The sequence below is a fragment of the Nesoenas mayeri genome (genome assembly GCF_963082525.1).
Source record: "Nesoenas mayeri genome assembly, chromosome: 12".
NCBI lineage: Eukaryota > Metazoa > Chordata > Aves > Columbiformes > Columbidae > Nesoenas > Nesoenas mayeri.
In genome coordinates this window covers 8,057,004-8,073,300 of record NC_137547.1, presented here as the reverse complement: position 1 = coordinate 8,073,300, position 16,297 = coordinate 8,057,004, and the positions used below count along the sequence as shown (strand labels likewise).

At 53.6% G+C, this 16,297-nt stretch overlaps 2 protein-coding genes across 3 annotated transcripts in view; both read left to right on the top strand.

Annotated features, from left to right (window-relative positions):
- The first annotated feature begins 469 nt into the window (after positions 1-469).
- CYB5B (cytochrome b5 type B) lies at positions 470-8,761 on the top strand. Of its 2 annotated transcripts, none has more exons than XM_080352187.1 (5): positions 470-629; positions 5,541-5,669; positions 6,168-6,194; positions 7,319-7,350; positions 8,408-8,761. In XM_080352187.1, the coding sequence occupies exons 1-5, from the start codon at positions 477-479 to the stop codon at positions 8,460-8,462; spliced, it is 396 nt and encodes a 131-aa protein (XP_080208313.1). In that variant the 5' UTR covers positions 470-476; the 3' UTR covers positions 8,463-8,761. The 2 variants fall into 2 exon arrangements, with proteins under 2 accessions (XP_080208313.1, XP_080208312.1); XM_080352186.1 differs by having other exon boundaries at positions 7,981-8,761.
- A 6,371-nt stretch (positions 8,762-15,132) lies between these two features.
- The window catches only part of NFAT5 (nuclear factor of activated T cells 5), a 53,398-nt gene continuing 52,233 nt past the window's right edge, over positions 15,133-16,297 (top strand). Inside the window, exon 1 of the mRNA XM_080351731.1 lies at positions 15,133-15,479. Coding sequence (XP_080207857.1) covers positions 15,407-15,479 — 73 coding nt within the window. The 5' untranslated portion in view covers positions 15,133-15,406. The remainder of the gene's footprint in view (positions 15,480-16,297) is intronic.

The window sequence follows — 16,297 nt, the reverse complement described above, 5'->3', positions numbered from 1 at the left end:
TCCCGCCCGCCCAACAGGCCCGACTGGGAGACTTACCAGAGGCCGGGACGGATGCGGCCGCGGACAGCCCGCTCACAGACAGCCCGCTCACAGGCACCCCGCTCACAGGCACCCCACTCACAGGCACCCCGCTCGGGTGAAGTGGGGCAGCACAAAGCCGCCGCCGCCGGGGGAAACGCGGGGTCCTGGGCCGGGGGCTCGGGGAAACCGGGGGCAGTCGGGGCCGAGGGCCAACGCCTTCCCGCCCTACTGCTCTGGCCGCTCCCTATTGGCCCACGCCCGGCGTCGGGCCTTGCCATTGGCTGCGGCCGGCGCTGGCGGTCGCCCCACCGCCCGTGCCGCTCGCTTCCCATTGGCCAGCGGGCTCGGCCGGCAGTCGCCACGCACCAATAAGCAATAGGGGCCGGGCGGGGTGTCGTTACGGCGGCTGCCGTGGGCCACGCCTGTCGTTCCGCGAAGGCGCCGGACGGGCCAGCATGGAGGCTGGGGAGCGCACGGAGGCTGCGGGCAGCGCGGCGGAGGCCGGGCCGGTGTACACGCTGGAGGAGGTGGGGAAGCGGAACTCCAGCCGCGAGGCCTGGCTGGTGATCCACGGGCGGGTCTATGATGTCACCCGCTTCCTGGAGGAGGTGAGGCCGGGCGGGGCGGGGTCCCGGGCCCGTCCTTTCAGGGGCCGGCGGGGGAAGGACGGGGCCTGGGGCTGAGGAGGGCAGGGTGGCTTTTACTACAGTGGCCTGAGCTGCAGCCGGTTCTGCCCTGTTTATGGCTGTTATAATGAAAAACGTTGCTTTCCCAGGACCGTGAATGGCTCCTGGCTGCTCGCCCCTGCGCTCAGCCGTGTGTGCTGTGCGTTCCCCAGCGCTGCTCAGGGCCGCCTCGGTGTCAGCTGCGGGTCTGAAGAGCAGCTGCTGTTCTGAGGTCTTTGCTGCTGGAGAGAGTCTCTTGGCACCCAGTGTGCTGGAGAGAAAAGGACGTGGGGCGGTGGGATGGTGCCTGGTGAAAGCACAGCAGCTCAGTGCTGTGGAGCAGCAGAGGCAGGAAGAACCAGTTGGTGCTCAGCTGTTTGTTTTATAGGAGAACTGGAGGACCAGTTGCACATTTAGTCACGTGTGTCTACAACAAGATGCAAACTGCACCGTAAAGAGCTTGTAGTCGGGGTGGAAAGGGGACAAATCTACATAGTGCGGCCCTGACTCAGGAAGCTGTTAAATGATGGGGCAGAACTAAGGTGCTCAGATTCCAATTGCAGGGTCAGTTCACAAGACCAGAAGTTTTGCAGCTGGTATGGGAGGATTTTCGGAGCAGCTGACTCCTCGTGCACAGCCCATCCTGTGTTTGGGTTCCTAAACTAGGCCAGACCCGGCACCCGTCACATTCCTGAGACAGTGGAATGCAAAGCCGTGGGTCCCGCTACCTCTGCTGGTCAAGTGAAATGGGCAGGGTGGCGGGTGTATTGTGGAGAACTTTGTTACTCCACTAGTTTCTGACATATCTTGTGTATGTCTGCATCTAAATGTCTAGTACCAGAACCAGGGGACATCACAGGACCTGGAGCAAGGTTCAAAACAAACTGTGTTTCTCCATGCAACAGCAGACCAGCGACTGCTCGCCAAAGGGTGTTGTGGATGCAAGAGGGTTAAGTAAATTCAGGGGAAGACAAGGCAAAAATATGAAAAAGTAATTTGCTGTGGCTTTTCTAAATAACCATGCAAGTTTCAGAAGAGACAAAACCAGCTGGATGTTGAGATGGTACTTACAGAAACGTGTGCCTTGTCTCACACTTGCCTCTGTGTTCCAGTTGTGGTTGCTGCTTATCGCTTTACAGGCTTACAAGTTGGAAAAATGTTTTCAACGTGTTTTTCCTCAGTGTGGATGGTGCTGCGTTTCGGAGCATGGACACTGCGTCACGGTCACGCTCTCCAACTCTGTGTTCTCTATGTAAGGAAGCATCTGGTTCGTGCTCCCTGGGACACCTTCAGTGTTAGAAACGAGCCCAGAAAAAACGCTTCACTGCCCCCAGCAAGCCAGGCAGTGAACAGTACATTAAACAGTGCTTTGAATGTTACCTCGAGATGACATTTTGCATTGCCCTTTATCTGATTTTTGTTTTTCTGACATGAAAAAATCCTACTTGGTCTAGGGAGAGGCAGAAGAATAAGGCCAGTGTTTGAAGTGTGCCAGCGTGGCTGGCACAACGCTCTGCTGTGGACACCCCTCGCTGACATAGTCAACTTGTCAACATAGATCAAGGCCTGACTGATTGGCAAAAATACACTTTCTATCTGTTACTCCACTGTAATCAGTCGAGTGACAGGAGAACAATGTGTAGCTGATCAGAACCAGGAGTGTTTGTCTTGTTTAGAAGTTGTATTTGTTTGGTAAATGGTTCTGCTTGGGAGCTCTGAGCTGCTGTGGCTGCAGCCGTCGGTGCTGCAGTAGGTCACATTCCCCATGTGGTCACTGAAGGGGTGTCTAACGGGTGCCTTTTCTGGCCTTTGCTCCCCAGCGATGTGGCCAGGATTGCTGAATCCCACTGGAGCGTTACCCCAGAGTGATTGTGCAATAGCAAAGAAGCCTTGCTGCAAAAAGATTGTCCAATTTTGCTTTGTGATTCCTGCAAACTAGGTACAGCAGATCAGCTTTTAGCTCAAAGTCTGGACGTTGTTTGACCAGTTTAAATTTCCGATTTACTTTGTTATCTACTGTGTAACAGTAGTAGATTTTGCTACTTATCACGTAGCAAAATTCTACTGAATTGTAAGAATGTGAACAAAATGCAGGAGATGTGCAAAGGCAGCAGTTTCATAGGTGTTTGAGACTGCAATCTCTGCTTCAGAGAGCCTGCGAGCACCTGGAGTTAGTGCGATTACTTGAAATCCAAGATGATTTTATGGCAATAGTATGATTTTCTCCCAAATCTTGGTGACTGGACTGCTAGAATACACGTTATTACTCCTGATTGCAGCAGTCTCGCAAACTGGGTCTCTGGAGCCAGCTTGGAATTTGGAGAATTTGATTCAAAGCTTTGAAATGATGCTTTTGCCAGCAGCTGCTGCAGCAGGAAGCGTTGGGGAGCGTGGGGAGGTTTGAGGTGTCCCCAAGACCCCCTGGCAGAGCAGCCTGGTCCCCTCCTGCTGTCCCTCTGTTGTTTGCAACACTTCCAGTTTTCATATTTTCCTGCAGGAGCTGCAGCTTTGAGAACTTCTGCGGCAAAGTAAATGTCTTCCTGTATAAATAGTCTGGCTTTGCGTTTGCTGGGGTAGGACAAGGTAAGAATTGTCTGGCTGCAGCTGTGGTTGTCTGGAGGGAGTCCTTTGAGAAATACAAAGTGCCAAAATGTTGTGAAGTTTTTTTCTTTTGACTTGGTGATTATAGCAAGACACAGATGTGAATAAATAAATATTTTTCTCACTTGTGGATTTAGCAAGTGCATAGAAAGGCTTCAGACCCAAACATGTAAAGAGGAGTAAACTTTACTATCCTCCTCTTGTGCTTTTCCATTCTTCTTGTGTCTTCTATGAGCAAAGACTGGATGCCCCCAAAAGCCAACATCTGCTGCATGTTCCCTGTCACTGCAGGTTTTTGCCTACCCTTTTAGGGCAGTTGATGAGGAAAGCAAGGTTATAGTCTTCAAACTCAGTTCTCATATTTTTCCATCTGAAATTAGATTTCTGGTGCGACATCCCTAAGGAGTTCTTCTAGTAGGCTTAAAGTAACCAGCCAACTTTCTGTCCCCTGGATTCTGTGGATCTTTGCAAGTGTGCTTATAAAATAGCCGAAAACTGGGCGGTTGTGTGAGTGACATGCACAGCGTGCAGCACCCTGCCCTGGGGACCAGGGCTGCACAGATTATCCGCAAGGTGCTCTTGCTGCAGCCCGTGTTCCCCTTGACCCCCTTGCATGGACAGAGACACGCAGTGAGCTTGTTCACAGCCACCCCGCAGGCTATCCCTTCCTTTCCTTGTTTTGTAGGTGGGTTTTCTGCCAGGGCAGCCCCTGGTCTGCCTTTGAGATAGAGGGAGCAGGAGAGTCAGTGTGGGAGAAATGGCCATGAGACCTGTAGCCGGGCATGGAGGGAGCGAGTGAGCGAGCAGAGCCGTGCTCAGCATTACAGCTAAAGCCATCTCATAACTGACTGACCAAACTGTGTCCCTGACCGCAGACTTTGCCCTTCAGGGCTGCTGAGAAAGCTCCACGGTGATTTTGTTATGTACCTGGACAATCAAGGGATTTATTCAGAATAAAGAGCTCTGAGATGAGGATTGTGGGATTGGCTGCAGCAACTCACTGGAGTAAACAACTGGGCTGATTTTGGGTCCACACAGGGTATGTTTAGTATGAGTCTGACAGCCAAGTGGGAATATTTGGGCTTCTGGCAGCAAAACCAGAAAAGCTGGAGGAAGAGGGACAATGACAACTGTTCTGTGCCTGTGGGAAGGAAAAGGACATTACAGAGAGAAACAGGTGTGCTGGTCCTTTGATGTGAGATGTCTGACATCTCCAGTTCCAGGCTGGGAGCTGGGAGAGGAATTTCAGGCAGCGGAGAACAAGTCTCGTCCCCTCAACCGCGTGTTTGGTGCCCGATACGCCAGAAAACAGGGTTAGTCCCTGTGTGTGCACTCAGGAGCTGGAAGGTTTATTGGTTTGACTGGATTAGCTGGTAGTTTGAACTGCACTATTTGTTCACACTCACACTGTAAAGGGCTTGTATGTTGCTGGGTCTGGGGTTAGTGCTTTCCATTGCCAGTCTGTTCCTTGAATTCTGGTACTGATTGTGCTAGAGAGGAGCCCAACCCATCACGGAGACCAGGACTGCAGCGGGTTTTGTCACTTGGGACGGCTCGGTGTGACAGCAGCAGTGACTCTGCTGCAGCAGAACAACCAGCGTCACTGGGCAGTGTTCTGTGCATTCGGTACTTTTGTTGTGGAACCTCCTGAAACTCTGAAATTGGTATATGGTGTCAAACGGTATAATTTTTCTTGACATTTTATGCTTTTTTTCCCTGATTGTTGAGTGGTGGTACACTGGATCAGCTTCAGTATTGGTGGGGTTACAATGGAGTCATTCCTGCTTAAGCCACTGGAAAACACAATGCACTTCTCCTTTGTTCTTCTCTGTTCCTCGTTGCATTGCAGAGAGAGGCTGTCAGCCAAATACCCTGGTATTTTGTGCAGTAGTATCTGAACAGGATTTCCTCTACTGGTGCCCGTGAAGGCAGCGTTGGCTTTTGCCTCAGGAAAGTTCTTAAGGAGAAGATTCTGCAGGAGAGGCTCCTCTGCAAGCAAGAGATTCTGTATTATTTTCTTGCGCAAGTCCATTACAGAATCACGGGAGCGTTTTTATTCTATGTGTGGTATTTCCCAGGCTGTGCTGCACATGTTGTTCTCTGTCATCTCTTGAAGGAGAAGTCAGACAGTTGAGTCTTTGGTAGTTTTTAGTGGTGATGTTGGTTTGAGGAAGATTTAGAAGGAACGCTGCTGAGTCTCTTGGTACCTTTTTTGCACCTGGCCCTTTGCTCACCTGAAATCTTCTCTTCCAGCATCCAGGTGGAGAAGAAGTTTTGCTCGAACAAGCAGGCAGAGATGCCACCGAGAGCTTTGAAGATGTTGGGCATTCCACAGACGCCAGGGAGATGCTCAAGCAGTACTACATCGGGGAGGTCCACCCGGTAAGGACACAGAGTGGGACCATGTAATAGTGTCACGGTCCTCTGTGTCACACAGTAAACACACACACCAAAATGTGTCTTAAGAAATAAGTGAGTATTTCAGGGATTTACACAGTCTCTGTCTGGGATTTCAGCTGGGGAAACAAAACTAAACAAGTCTTCTCTTTCCACCATTCAGAGCAGATTTCTTACTACAATTAAATCAGTGACACTTAAAGAAGTTAATCTAATTGGTTCCCTCTTTGGCTCGTGGTGCCATAGCATCCCTTTGCCTTGGAATTTTGAGTTCAGGAGAGTGAGATCACAGGGGTGCAAAAGCCAGCCTCCTGCCTGCTACAGACACCTTTGGGTGCTGAAGGAACAACTTTGAAAACTGAGTCCAGGCAATTACCCCTGTGATGAGGGATGTGTACAGAGTAATTCCCTCAATAAACACTGCAGGTTGCTCTTGAAATCAGTGCTTATCTTTTTCTCTTATTTTTTTTTTCCCCCCGACAGCATGATCGTAAAACAGAAGGTTCTAAGGTAAGCTATTAGTGATTTACTTTTCCGTTGTAATTTAATGCTGTTGAGACAATATTATGCTCACAAAAGGAACAAAGAAGTTGTCACACACTTTTTTTTTTTTTATTTTTCCCTGTGGAGCCTGCGGCTTTATGTTTACACAAACTGCAGTCATGAATAAATCTTGCAAGCAAATTATAGCTTTGTTTTTGTTCTGAAGCTCAGCAGTCACCTCTGTGAAACTGGAAGTGGTCTTTTGTGCCCTCTCTCCCCTGATATCAGCATGTTATTTCCACAGCTTGAGCCACAGACCATTTTTTGTGCATTACTGGCTATGTCCTGACCACTGAACTGTTAGTGTTGTTATGCTTGAGCCAGGAGACGGGCACAGCCACTGTGGGCTTGGCTGTGAAACAAGAATTCTCTGTTAACCACCCCAGTAATCATTGGTGTTGCTTAAAACTCAGGTAGTCCTGGATTAGAACAGGGCACAGTGCTGCAAAAATGCTTTTGAAATGGATGAGGCGAGGGAACGGGTAATAATAGAATCCCAGCGGAGGTGTAAACATGCGCCTTGCGGGCTCTGCTCAGCCCAGCTGCGGGTTGGGCAGCTCTGCCGGCAGCAGCAAGGTCTGTTTTAAAAGCAGGCCCAGGTACAATTTAAAAATAATAGCAGGAGAGAGAAGTCAGCAACGTAAAAACAAATAGGAGGGAACCACAAAAAAAAAATAGTTGTACATATATAGCGTTGTGAGGTAGCTCCCCACAGATAATGTCAATGTTTAGCATCCAGTGGATGTATTATGGCAGAAAAGCAAGTGCTGAGGCTCTCCAGAAATGGAGATAACTCCATTTAGGATGGGCAGGAAACCTGATTTTTGGCTGGGAGGTGTTGATGAAACTGGAGAGCAGCAGCGGCCGTTGAGGAAGAGGCTGGAGAGGGATGGGATTGATGGAAAGGACGTGGAGGTGAGGACGAGGGCAAACGTCCCCAGAAACGTCCGTGCTTGTGACAGAGGGTATCTGGGAGGGGAGGGGTGTTACTTTTCCTCCGTATTTGTAATCACATGTTCAGTATTGTAGTTTTATTAGCACGTGTTTCATGTTTCTTTTTTCCCCTGCTAACTCCCTCTTTCCTCCTGCAGAATCCAAGTATGACATCCTCAGGCCAAGCAAGGTATAGTATCTCCTTAAAATAAGAGTAAGAAATTCAGAGGTTAGGACTCTCTGTTTGGAGAGCTGCCTATTAACCCTAATGAGAAGGCAAAAACCCCCAGGGGTATCACTGCACTGCCCTTCCAGCAAGCAGATGGTCCAAAATAAGTTTTTTGGAGGATCTTTACCATGAGCAGCCTCGTTTAGTTGCAAACCCGGGGTGCTGACAGCCAGAACAGGGCCCCAGTCTTCCGTGGCTGACACAGAACGCTTTGCTGATGCTGAGCCTGTGGCGGCTGGTTTGCGAGTGAGGAAGATCTGCTGTGGGATGGCTGCAGCAATTTCCATCCCTGTGTCCACCCAGCTGTTTGTACAGCACAAATTACAGCCTGACTTATTTAAGGAAAAACAACCACCAATGACAGAACCCCCAAATTGGTTTCTGTATGTTCCAGGCTGGAAATGTCACCACTTCAGCTGCTATTTTATAAGCAGCGAGCTGTGCGTGCGGGGCTGCGGAGGGGCTGTCAGGGCTCCCAGAGCTCCCGGCTGAAACCAGGCGGGTAGCGAGCGATGAACGTCCTGAACAAATTATTAACTCCATACTTTCTTCTGGTTTATGTTGTGTGTGTTTTGTTTTTTCTCCCCGTAGTTTCTGGTCGACATGGCTAATCCCCATCTTCGGAGCCCTGGTCCTAGGGTTAATGTATCGCTATTACTTGTTGGACGGGAGAAGCTCTTGAGCTGCCCTTGCTGGGCCCTCAGGAAGCCTGACAGGGTGTGAGAGAGAGCGTGTGTGCAACCCGGGCGTGCAGCTTCCCCCAACTTCTGCCTCGCTTTTGGCTTTGAGTCTGTCGAGTGATGCTGATATCCATGGGACCAAGCTAATACTCTGTCCTAACTCTGGGACCCACGGACCTGCCGTACTTTCTCTTGCAGTGGCAGAGCAAGTGCGACTTCCCGGTGTTCTCTGATGTTTGATTGTGGTCTCCCTCGCCCCTGTGCTCGCGCTCTCTCTCTCGCTCTCTGCAGACAACCACAGACAACCTTTTTCTTTCAATGCCTTTTCGTTAAGCCAGACAACGTGAAAGAGCTGGTAGTGAGCCTGTGGATTTGCCTCAGTCCTTCACATAGCAGTGGCAGAAATAACCAGCGAGTTGTCTGCAGTCCTGCCCAGAAAAGTTGTCCGGAGATGTGGCTCCGCAGTAACGTTCCCAGTGCATGCAGGCAACACTAACCGGAGCAGCAGGAAATTGTTAGCTTTGCTACCTCTTTCTGTACGTGTCTGTTTTTAACGGTTAAACAAATATAAGTATTTTAAAAGTGATTCCGTTCATTTTGTAATATTTGTACTTGTCCCTTTAAAATGTATATTCTGTGAAACAATTTATACCTTGAATCCTGGTTTGTTTGGGTGCTTTTGTGTGGCCAGAAGTGGGAACTGACACAGGGCTTCTCGAAACACAGATTTTTCTTTCTCACTGAGGTCTTGATTGGACACATGTTGGAAACAAAACTCATTTTTATTTACTGTGAATGTGCACCAGATGGAGAAAAACCAAATAAATCTTGTCTCTTCTCCCCAGATGAAAAGGGAAAAGAAATTCATGTGGGATTTGTGCATAACGCTGGTTCTGCTAGGGAACAGAGGAGGATGTTTCTCTCGTCTGTTTTTGCCAGCAATGCCAGGTGTGCTTTGTGTGCTGCCACCAGGATTCTTCCAGCACATTGGGCTGTGGCTTTGCGATCTGCCAAATAACGGGAACTTGTGTTCTGGTGTCTGATACCCTCAGCGGTGCTGTATATGCTGCTCTGACACCAGTGCCCATGTCAGACATTGCAGCAAAGCTGATCCTCTTGCAGCAGGAAGGGCAGCGATGTCCTGGGGTCCTCCATGTCCTGGGGCTGTTCTCTCTTCATGAACCTGCTCTGTTCCACAGAGGGTTGTGCAGAAGGATTACTTGGGTGTAGAATGACACTCTCCCTTTTAAAAATGAAGGCCAAGGATCTGCGTAGTCATCAAGAATGGCAACCGCTGCTTTGGGCTTTTTGGTATTTGGCTTTCAAGAATCTAAAGAAATGCCATGTAAATGACTAAAAGCTCAGAAAACATTATTTAGGGTAAGAAGCTTGAGCCCCATCTAGCTATCAAAGGGGGATTACAATATCGTAGCATGGAGGTGTTTGCATGTGGGATGGAAACTTCATCAAAGGGTTTTTTGATCTAGAGGACAGTGGTCTAAAAAGGCCACTAGTTGAAGATGGAGCATTTCAAACTGGACATAGGTACTTGTGCACATTTATCACAAAGCTGTTAACCATGAAAACACTGTAGTGAGGGCTGGAGTGGATTGCCTCTCAATGGAAAGTTTTAAAGCTGGAAGGCATACGTTGGCTAAAGCACCATCTCCCTGAGTCAGGCTGGTTCGGGGCAGGGTCGGGCCCTGCACACGCCAGCTGGTTGGATTCCAGGAGCCTTGAGGAAAGGGGCTGGTGTGGGTGCCTGGCGTGGTGCTTGAAACACATCTGTTTGCTCCACCAGCATTACTTTTACCTGCCTTTTCTTTTTCCTTTCAAATAGTATTTTCCTGGCACATTCTACTTTCAGTTGTATTTTTGTAACTCCAGGCAACTTCTTGTCCCCCAGTAACCACTGGGAAAACTGCCTGTTAATCCCCTTTTGTTACAGAGCCTTTCTGTTGGTGCTGTTGTTTCCTTTTAACCAATTAACTGCCGTGGGAAGACCTTCGGTCTAGTTCCAGGGCTTCTGAGAGCTGTGAAGAGCCTTTGGAAGCCCAGGCAGCCTCTGCCAAACCGCTCTCCCTGTTGCGCACGCGCACCCGCTCCCTCGGAGATCTCGAGGGGCTCCACCTGCATTTACAGAAGGGACATTGGAGTCTTCTTGCTTCTCCAGGAACTGCAGGCATGGAGCAGCATCTGCACCCGGCACGGGTATCGGTTTTACTGGTCTGTCACCACTGCAGCTCTGTCCCGGAGCTGGGGTGGTTTGGAGGATGGACCGTCTGCGATGGAGGCAGCTCTGTCAGCCCCGGCTCGCCCAGCGCCGGGCTCCCCATCCCACTGCTGCCCCCTCTCCTCACTCCTTCCTTCTCCAGAAGAATTCTCGCTGAACCCCACAGGTGTGAAACGGCTCAGACAACAAAGAAGCATTACCAAAGCTTGTTTACCTGCTTTATTTGAGGATTAAAAAAGACAACTCCAAATCTTTGTCCTCACGCTGAACTTCTCGCACAGCAGGTGTTTGTTGCCAGGTCCCCGTGCAATGCAGGCGCTGGCTCGGCTTTCAGCCTGTGAGAAAACTCACAGGGTGTAATGAAAGCTGGGTGTGTGTGCTCTGCTTCCTTCAGGTGCTTGGGACGTGGGGTCGAGTGAAGAAACTGTAACCGTGAGTGTGGGGGAGCTTCCACATTAACGTGACCGTGTTGTGGCTGCTCGGGAATGCCAGCAGAACGTGCTGGTCTCTTCTGCTTCTCCACGGCCCTAAGTCCTTGACAAAGCAGAATGGAACTGTTAATTAATTGGGCTGATGGTTTGCGGAGGTCTGAGTGTGTTCCTGGTTTTGCTGAAATTAGCTGATAAAGAGGAAAAAAAAAATACTGATTTACGCTGTGGAAATGTATACAGATATTTTCTACAATTAAATATAAACACAAAAGGGTAAATATCACAGCTTTCCAAGTACCCCCTAATAGCACTGACAACACGGCTGCCTCGGGATTATTACAACCTGAATGTGGGTTTTTGCCTCACGACCTCAGTACTTGTGGGATGGAGAAAACAGGGCTTGGAGAGTGCCAGGGAACAAACTCGCATCCGGGACACGCTCGGCCGGCCTCGTGTGCCGCCTGTGGGACAGCGAGGAGCCTCCGGCCACAGCTGCTCTTGGGGCAATGTGGGACGATGCTGCAGCTTATTCCCGAGATGGAATGGGAACACCCATTTCTTTAACAGGTATAACGGCTCCTTTTTCTCCTTAAAACCCTTACCAAATATTCAGGAAAGCCGCAAATCACACACAGCAGCTCCTGGTCCCTACGATGGAGCAGCCCAGGATCCCATCATCCCAACGCGGGGACAAATGGTGCCGGTGTCCCTGCAGCAGAACGCGATGATCCCGATGGCTCCAGCCGCCTCTGTCACTGGGGAAGGTATTGCCGGTGTCACACACTCGCCGGTGTCTCTTCTCCAAGGACACCACTCGCAGAAATTACTATAAAACAATTTTCCTGCCAAGCTCCGCAGCTGTAATGAGTCAGGAAGCCGTAACCTGGGAATACGGAACTGTTGGCAGAGCCTAATGATTTTCTGACAGTCTTTCTAACACAGTTACAAAATAAAACACCTACGTAGGCTTCAAAATTGCAAATGGGGTTCACAATATTACGCATGCACCTGCTATTTATCGCCATTATCCTGGTTTAGACACCGTCCCCCTCACAGCTGCTGCTATCCAACCGCTTATGCAGGGAGAGGAACTTCATTATAAAAAGAGAAAATACCTTAGTGACACGTAACTTCTCCCGGGAAGTCTCCTGTGACAGTGTCTGGCAGTGAATTGGTTAGCATTTTGGTGTATTTTAGTTACATTTATTCCATATACTATGACTGCAAATTCAAGATTATAACGTGCTCTTTGGGAGGAGAGGGCAGTCCAGCACAACTAGAGCTTTTAATGACTGAACAGGGTTAGCGCAGCGTGCAGCAGGGAGCGGTGCCTGGCCGTGGGACTCCGGGAGATAACGCAGTGGGACAGGTCAGTGAAACACAAGGACAAGGTTTGTTGGAGCCCAGTTGGGGCCACAAACTCCTCCCATGGGCCCCGGCACGTCAACCGGGGTGTGGGGCACAGCTGGGGAGCGGGGCCAGGGCAGCGGCTCTGGACACCAGCGCAGCATCCCAGGGCGGGCAGAGCCACCTCGGGGCTACGCCACAAGGAGAACATTCTCGTGCCACCCGTTTATTGGCAATTACACCAGTTATTGGCTGCGGGGTGACGTGACTCCACTGCAGCGCGAGCCCTTCGCCATCATGTCGCTGCTGCTGCTGTGTTGGTGGCACCTGGGCTGTCAGAGCTGCTCAATCTCGCTGGCCAGTGGTGAATTCCTTTGCCCTCCAAAAGCAGTGGAGCCACCTGCTCCATCCCCAATTGCTCCATCTCCCAGTGCTCCCCTTCCAGCAGCAAGAGCTGCTTTTCTCTGCCACAGCCCATCCGTCAGTGGCACCTTCTCAGAAAGCCTTGTTTCCTTCGTTACTGAGAAAAGGTGATTACAGCAGAGTCTTACATCTTTTTCCCTGGATGCTTCCCAAACGGTTTGCTTTCTCAGTGCCTGGGTAGGAGCAGCTCCCTCTCTTCTCATGGGAACGGATCGTTCCGTGCGGGGCAGGGACTCACCTTCCCCCGGGGCTGCCCGGGACGCGCTGCCAAGGGGACACTTCATCTGCAGCTCTTGGGAATATTACTGCTCCTCCAGAGCTTGTTCTTCTCCCCTCTCTGATCCTGCCACCATAAAAATAATTTCCAGTTGTTCAGTAAATTTATCATCTAATCCTTTTAACTCTACAGTTGTATAATCTGAGCCTGCCCGTTTGTACATTCAGCTCTCCCCTTCTCCACTGCACGCTCTGGCAGCCAGATGAGGCAAAATAATGCCTTCAGACTCATGCTATGAAATTCTTCCTTTCTTGGATTTATAGCTGGCTTTTACCTTATTTCAATCACTTGCCATTGCTGTAACTTAAGAAACTGCAAAGCAGCTGGTTTGCCACAAGGAAATTTCACCTGCCAGCTGAGTGATGGCGTAGTGATTACAGCAAACCCTTTTGGAGGATGGTTAACTTGGGAGGACACTCGTGTCTGGCATGAAGAACAAACCATGTCCTCACACAAAGCTGCTCCACTCGGCGCCGCAGCTCCGGGAGAGGAGGAAAGGGCCCGTGTGAGCTCTGGGAGCAGCACAGAGACGTCCCAGCGCTTCCCCAGGCAGTGGCAGAGCCGTCCTGGCAGCAGCCAACAGCCAGAACGGGGCCAGGGACCAACGGCCCATTCTGAGCAAGGCGCACGAGTGTGGTCCTTGCTGTGGCACAATGGCTCCGGCACGATGGCCCTGGCATGGCGGGACACACTGCCCGCTCCCCGCGGCATGCGCTGGCTGCCTGGCCAGCAACAGGGCAATTCCTTAAGGAAAAGGTGGAGAGCATTGCCGGGCAAATCCCTGCACAGCCCAGCATGAGTTGGTGCAAAATCGTAATGGGTGAGTAGGTGAGAGAGGCAGAAACAGAAGATATGGACGGCAGATGGTGACAGAAAAGTCAGAGTCTAGATACACGTGAGCCCTTGGACGGTGCTGAAATCTGCAGCTGTACTGTGTGTTCTCAGCACCGCGTCCTCTCAAAATGCCACAAGTGATGATGAAGTTGGGCAGGGGAGATGCCAGCACAGCTCTGGGGGATTAAGGCAGTCGATCTGGGGTGAAAGGGATACCCAACTTCAAACAAAACCCAACACCTACCGCCTGGCTGCCACCGTTCTGCTGTGAACCGAGTGCTTGGCTCATGTGGGTAACGCGGCAGAACAAAACCCGCTGCTGGCAGCACTGACACCAGAGTCCGGCGAGCGCAGAGCACAGTCGGGCACTTGGTGGCAACCCCAGGGGAGGCTGCGCCACAGTGACCCACCAACCGGCGTCTCCAGAGCCCCCAACCCTCGGTTCCGGCTGGTGGGGCACGGCGGGATTCTGGAAGATGCTGAGTGCTCATGGAGGCGATTTCGCCGGGCTGTCGGAGCAGGCTGGCACAGGAACGGGCTGCGCGGGGGCTGGGATCCAGCGTCTCGGTGACACGGTCCCCGCAGGGACACCGGAGCCAGCAGCACACGGCAGCTGTTCACAGCCCCGGCCTCCTCCATTTTTCACAGCTGAAGCATCCGCCTGGCACCTCCGCTTGCTCACACCACAGCCCCTCCTGCTTTCCCGTCCCTTTCCCATTTCCAAAGTGGCTTTTATCACCTTGGAAAAGTTATTTCAGACGTGTGTGGGTGATCCCACCTGATACCTCCTCACACAGGGACGGCTCCTGAACCCCTCAACTTCTCGGCACTTAGGTTGTCCAGATTCCCCTGATCTGGGCACGTTTCCCCAGGCTGTACCCGGTTTTGTTTCACTGAACTGAACCGCGCTGTTGACACTCTGTCCACATTTCCACTTTGTTTGCGTAGATATATTTGCTTCTTTATTGGGACGACACCAAGCGCAGTCAGCAGAGCCGCGCCCTGCGCCGGGACGCGCTGCGGATGGTGCGGCTGCCCCGGCCGCCGCTCTGCCCCGCGTCCGCCGCACCGGGACAGGCGACAGCCCCGAGCACTTGTCCACCACAGCCGCCGCCGGTTGGCTCTGGGGAGGGCCCGTGCAGCCGCACCGCGCTGCCGGCAAAGCGCTTCTCCCGGGGCCGCCCCTCACACCGGCCGAGACCGGAACTCGAGCCCCAGTGCCGCTCCCGCCACGGCCGCGCCCCCCGCGCTTCTAGACGCTTCCGCGCCCCCGCCACCGCGGCGGCTGTTCCGGCCGGCGGCTCCCCGCCCGCCGCCGCGCCCGCTCCCGCATGCGCACCGCGGCCCTACTGGCGGCCGCGGGGGGCGCGCGGCGGCGGGCTGCTCCGCGCAGGCGTGCAGGGCCCGGCACGGGGGCTGTTCCGTCGCCGTGTCTCCCCGCCCGCCGGGCGCATGCGCGGGCGGGCCGCGCGGAGGTTCCTTGTGCGCGCTCTGTCCCCGCGGTCGCGCAGGCGCAGAGCGGGGCCGGAGGGGGCGGCCGGGCGCGTTCTGTTGGCAGCAGCCGGTGCCTGTCAGCGGCGGCGGGTGGCGGTGCCCGGTGCCTGCGGCGAGCGGAGCCCCCGGCCTGGCCCGACCCGGCCCGATTCGCGGCCCCGACGTGCGGAGCGCCGCGCTCTCGCCTGCCGGTGTCTCCCCTCCGCACCCCGGGGCGGCGGAGGCAGCAGCGCCCCCATCCCGGCCCGGCCCCCTCCTCCCGCCGCCCCCCTCGCCCCTGCTGGGCCGCGGAGCTGCGATGCCCTCGGACTTCATCTCTCTGCTCAGCGCCGACCTCGACCTCGAATCCCCCAAGTCCCTCTACTCCAAGGGTGAGTGTGGCACCGGGCCGGGAGGCGGGGCCGCGGGGGCCGCTGGGCCCGCGCCGTTAACCGTCGCTAAGGGCTGGCCCTGCCGCCGGGGCCCGCGCCTCGGACCGCCCCCCCGCCCCGCACTGCCCGGGGCCGGCGGGGGATTCGCCCGGCCCGAGGGCCCCCTTTCCCCCGCCGGGATGCTCGGGGCCGCCCCGCCGCGAGGGGCCCTGCGGCCGCGCTGGGGCCGAGCCCGGCGGCTCCCCCGGCCGCATTCCTGGCCCGGCCGCCGCGGCCTCAAGAATGTGTCCCGACAGGTTCCTGCGCTCGGGGCCCGGCGGCGGCCCCCGCGGGAGCGGCTCGGCGGCGGGGGGCTGCCCGGCACCGCGGGCTCTGTTCCCACTCCTGCCCTGCCGGTGCTGGTGCCGGGACTGCGGCCGCGGCCCCGCTGGCCGCGCCGGTCCCAGCGCATCCACAGGGATGCGGCCGATCGCGCTGGGGCCGGCGCTGCGCGGGGTCACGGGCGCTCCGGCCTGGGGCTGGGAGCGCGGAGTAACGGGCACGGCGAGCACGGGTGGGTCGGAATTGCCCCGAAGCTGCTGTTTAAGTTTGTCGGAAAAGGGTTTCGGTGGAACAAGCGGCCTCGGAGGGAACGTGAACGGTCTGATTTGGGTTAGAAACGGGCAAAGAGCCCGAGAAGCAGAGGGCCGGTGTCCAGCACAGGTTACAGTACCCCGCAGTTCAGGCATGAGCTGTCTCTGGGCATTAACTCCATCCATGGGAGTCTGGGGGTGAAACGGCATCATTGGGGGAAACAGAGAATGTGGGGAGTTGTAAAA

Coding starts and splice junctions, on each gene's coding strand:
- CYB5B (XM_080352186.1), top strand. CDS start 477: ATGGAGGCTGGGGAGCGCACGGAGGCTGCGGGCAGCGCGGCGGAGGCC. Junction 630..5,540: donor TCACCCGCTTCCTGGAGGAG/GTGAGGCCGGGC, acceptor CTTCTCTTCCAG/CATCCAGGTGGAGAAGAAGT. Junction 7,351..7,980: donor ACATCCTCAGGCCAAGCAAG/GTATAGTATCTC, acceptor TTCTCCCCGTAG/TTTCTGGTCGACATGGCTAA.